This window comes from Triticum dicoccoides, chromosome 1B (assembly GCF_002162155.2).
Source record: "Triticum dicoccoides isolate Atlit2015 ecotype Zavitan chromosome 1B, WEW_v2.0, whole genome shotgun sequence".
NCBI lineage: Eukaryota > Viridiplantae > Streptophyta > Magnoliopsida > Poales > Poaceae > Triticum > Triticum dicoccoides.
Window position 1 is genome coordinate 589,258,556 of NC_041381.1, and position 4,715 is coordinate 589,263,270.

The window sequence follows — 4,715 nt, forward strand, 5'->3', positions numbered from 1 at the left end:
TGCAGCAGAGGCGGTAGGAGGAATGATGTTGGTTGTTGTTGCAAAACAAGAAGGTCTGTTCTAAACTTGCACGTGGGGCTGAAAGAGAACCTTAATGTATTTCAATTGGTACCCTACTCCAGTGGCTCTAGATCTCCCATGCGATTAGCACAATTGTCGTACTTGATATGGTCTCATATCTATTGTAGTCATAAAACATAAATGGTGTTAGCCAAACATATTAATCCGCAATGTATATTTGTAGAATGTGGACTGCCAGGAATCACCCGCTGCTGCTGACTGTCCATCCTCAAGCAATCACGATGATCTTCCTTGCCCGTCAAGCAATGAGAATGGCCCTCACTTGCCATTTTCAAGCCATGAAGCAGAGGAGGAAGAATCTGATGCATCAGAAGATATTGTTCCAGTTGTGGTTCGTCCTGGTCACATTCGCTTTGAGCCAGCAGGTATTCCTGAGCCCGTGAAGAGCTAATTCCTGTTAATACGATTTTCTGCATTGCAACAGTTGATTTGTCGATTGGCACTTCACTGATAGTGTATCTGTTTACCATCCCCATTGGGAAAGAAAGCTTGTACGAATTGTAGTGCCCCTGACTACACTGCATGTGAGCTTGCACACATGCCATTATGCATGTCCAAACATGGACACATTCTATGCTCTGTATGGTCAACTGGAAAACGTTTTTTGACATCTTGATAATAATTTGCTATTATTCAAGTTTTTATTATGTTTTTTTTTGTATGAGCTGCTTGCCTGCTTGTGTCCTGCCTCTTGACTCTTGAGTCATACTTGAAGCTCAAAATATAGTGAAATTGTTACGAAATTACTTTCATAGTTTTTGTGGTAGAGTTATTGTAGTCATTCAGTGCAATTTGACATTCATAAAAGAGGCAAACGATTTATGTTGTGTTTTTTTTGGAAAAATACCCTATAATTTGCATCGTGGACCAATTAGTCTGCTTATTTATACCTGAAAGGGGTGGATCCTCAAGGCAGATCATTGTGCTAAGTTAGGAAATATAAAACATTGCTGCTCCCAAGCCTATGAATTTTGTTCCTGAATTGATCTTCTGAGAGAAAATATCCAAGGAGGATAGTTTTACTGTTGCCAAGTGGCACTGCTGGTAGATTGTGTTGTTCACTATGTCTACAGTCACCATTACTTGGATTCACTGTGTCCATAGTCACCATTAGTTGGAAATATTAATATAGTTGGTTTGCTTTTTAGTTACTTAGTCGAGTTTATTTGTTTTTATAGATTGGGTGTATTAGAGATAAGTTCACTTGGCATTGGAGATCTGTCCTATTAGGTCATGGAAGGGACCGCATTGCATCTTTGCTTTCTCTCTCAACACCTCTGTATCTCAGATTATATCCAACCTTCTCCTCTGAAAACCTTTATCCCCTTCAAGCAATGTCATCTGCCTGCCCTCTACTACACAGTAGGTACCCCGATGAACCAAGATTTGTATCACAGTGAGACTAATTAAGGGTCAACTACTAGGCTTCTAAAATAAAAGTTTAGGTTGGGCTGCCAGAATAAGCGGGGTAAGGGGCAGCTTATTTTGGCAGCCACCCATAAGCCCCAAAAGAACTGTCCCGACAGTCAGTTGTCTAAGTGGCTATGGAGCTATATATTTTTTCTGTGTGAATCAACTATATTGCAGTTCCATTTTCCCTTCATGACTTGTATTTTTTTAAACTTTTCTAACAGTTCTATAGGAATCATCATTCTTGTGTTATAGACATCATTATACAAACTTCAATCCCTACCTGAATAATCATTTATTTTGTTTAACACAGAATTATTTGTGTTTCTAGGTGAACCAAATACGTCATCAGCGAAGGAAACACAGGTTTACTTACTTCTCTTTGTCCTTTCTGTTATTCATCATGGAATGCCTATAATGTTCAACCATTCTGCAACAACTAAAATTTGGGGCCTATCTATGTAGTTACTGAAACATGTTGCTTATCCCTCAGTTCAATTGGATGCGTTGTTCTGCTCAAATATTTTTCAACAGACAACAGATGCAAAGACCTAAATGTTGACTTGTGGATTAACTTCTGACTCTGTCCTACATGCTATATTTTTTATTTCATTAGCTTTAGACTCAAAATTAGTACTCCAGATAGCCTATTCCTTTATAAGAAACTTAGATACGAGGCTTATTTCATCTCGACGGGGTACCAACATTCAAGAAGAAATAGCCCACTATGTCAAAACTTTGTGGGAACAACAGATAAAACATTTAAAAAAATTCCCCTAAAAAGCTACAGCTAGGAGGAGAGTATGAAGTCGACAAGCAGCGAAATGGAGTGAACTTTCCTTTCCATATCTTCCAATGTGGACTGAGTTTTATTCTGAAATGTTAATAGTTTGCAGAATATCATCCCTTCCCCATATGTTCTTTAACAGATCTTTTTAAAGCCTTTACACGTGGTTGGGGTGTTAATGATAGGTTCTTTTCCATTTTCCATCTTATATTTAGCTCAAGTTTCATGGGGTATCCAGCGCATGTGTGTGCAGAAATATATAATGCAGATTGGTAAAATCTAAGTTAGATGTAGATTTGAATTATGCATTATCAAGATTACCATTTTATGTACATGAAAATAGGAAATAGAAAATATTGTTTAAGTTGAGTAAAATCAGCATCTACTTCCCTTCCCATTGATGTTGTGCTTCTTGTTGCAGGCAAATTTCACATGGGGTGGAACCATGAGCAAAAAGAAGGGACAGAAGTGGGGAATGAACAACTCAAATAAGAAAAGTGCTCATACCTGCAATCTTGGGAAAATAGTTGGAAGCAATACTGAAGTTAACCACCTTGTGGTAGATAGTAGGGATGAGGAAAATGTTTTTTCTGGGGCCAGTAATCAAAAAGTCAATGAGATCAATCATGATGTGTTAGCAAAGGAAAAATCTGTTGCTGAGGAAGGGAAGTCTGCCAGCGAACCTTTGGACTTTGAAGCTCTGTACCCCCTAACACGTCTTCCAGTGGTATTGGTTTCCGTTAGTTGCTTTGCAGAAGTTGCTTATTCTTAAGCTGTATTTTATTGTCTAGTTTAATTCTCTTTGTGAGCTTACCCTTTTTTTTTCTGTTACAGGAGGGAGATCTGATTGCTTATCGATTGGTTACGCTGTCTTCCTCGTGGTGTCCGGAGATTTCTTCGTATCGGGTATGACACTATTTCTACTAGAAGTTTCAATTTCTTATGGAAGCACTTCTGCATGGGTCATTTGTTGCTTCAAACATGCGAGGGCAAACATGAAAGCAAAACACATCTTAAATATTCGAGCCATCGGCTGTGCTTTAATTTGGGCAACCTATGTTTCATCATTTTACACACTGTTTCAGGTTGGTAAAGTTCTTATGTATGATCTGATATCATCGCGCATCATTCTGTTACCTGTTCCGGAGCATCCAATCATCACGGAGGAAATGACATGCGAGGACGAGTCAGATGCTATGATGGTGGATACGTCACCCTACAAGGAAGATGGCTCCTTGGAGGTAATCACTCGCTCGTGTTCAATTCCCAATCTAGCCACGTGCGCAAACCCGGTAAACATCACCCTCAGCGTCTACTGCATGCAGATTGAGTACTCCAACCTTCTCGATGTAAGACTAGTGAAGGGCAGCAAGCCAGTATCCGCAGACCTTAGCACTCCCATTAGAGAAACAGGGAAGGAAGGCAAATCACCAGTCGGAGAACCGGTCGCCTTGGACGAAAACAAGGGCAAAGTTCATAGCCAGAATGGAACCTCGGTGCCAGCCTTGGACGAAAACAAGGGCAAAGTTCATAGCCAGAATGGAACCTCGGTGCCAGCCTTGGACGAAAACAAGGGCAAAGTTCATAGCCAGAATGGAACCTCGGTGCCACCAGATAGCAGTAAAGGCCCAGAAGCGCCACCAGGTATAGTAGACCTATAGCTAATCTCTTCCTCTATACCTAGCAGGTCTTGCTATTGTACGCGATTTAGAAACAACGTTTTTTTTGCGCAGAGAACACGCGTGATAAGGCCTGGGAGGCAAGCAGCGAGGTCCCAAACGGCAAGCCTGACGATGAAGCCGAGGGGAACAATGGGTGGGGAGCTTGGAAACAGAACGCTAGCACGTCGGCGTGGTCGTATAGAGCGCAGAGAAGCACCGCCCTTGGTCCGACCCTCGCGCTTCTGAGAGGCAACAATGGCAGAGGAGGTGGCAGGGGAGGCGGTAGGGGAGGCGGTAGGGGAGGCGGTAGGGAAGGCGGCAGGGGAGGCAAACCCAACAACCGGAAGTACGGCAAGTGATGATGTGTTAGCACGGCGCGTTCGGCGTTCGGGAGTTGCTGATTCATTTTGTATGCGATGCCTGGCCGAACGAATATGGCGTCTTGTTAGCAGTTGTCAAAACCATTTGGGGGAAAAACAAGATAATGTCTGTTTAACTGTCGATTCGGGATTTAAACGACCACGTGAATGCAATTGATCATCATGCGTGTTGGGGCGGAATAAGTAATATACCCGGGTGCAAAAACAACCACGTAACGAAAACAAGCAAACACATCATGATCTGGTCGTATTTCTGCAAGCATTTCAAAACCTGCCTTCATAATTTAAGTTTTGCGACCGGATTAATATCAACACAATTTGCATCAGGACTTGCAGAGTTTTATTACAGTGAACGCCAGTTCATCAGAATCAGATCCATGGGAAGAAAATTGCACC

The 4,715-nt window shown here is 41.8% G+C and overlaps 1 protein-coding gene across 1 annotated transcript in view; it reads left to right on the plus strand.

Moving 5' to 3' along the window:
* The window catches only part of LOC119348938 (coilin-like), an 8,709-nt gene extending 4,230 nt beyond the window's left edge, over positions 1–4,479 (plus strand). Inside the window, exons 7-13 of the mRNA XM_037616942.1 lie at positions 245–446; positions 1,823–1,857; positions 2,700–3,005; positions 3,113–3,184; positions 3,364–3,519; positions 3,604–3,922; positions 4,012–4,479. Of these exons, the coding sequence (XP_037472839.1) occupies positions 245–446; positions 1,823–1,857; positions 2,700–3,005; positions 3,113–3,184; positions 3,364–3,519; positions 3,604–3,922; positions 4,012–4,298 (1,377 nt within the window). The 3' untranslated portion in view covers positions 4,299–4,479. The remainder of the gene's footprint in view (positions 1–244; positions 447–1,822; positions 1,858–2,699; positions 3,006–3,112; positions 3,185–3,363; positions 3,520–3,603; positions 3,923–4,011) is intronic.
* Positions 4,480–4,715: the final 236 nt, after the last annotated feature.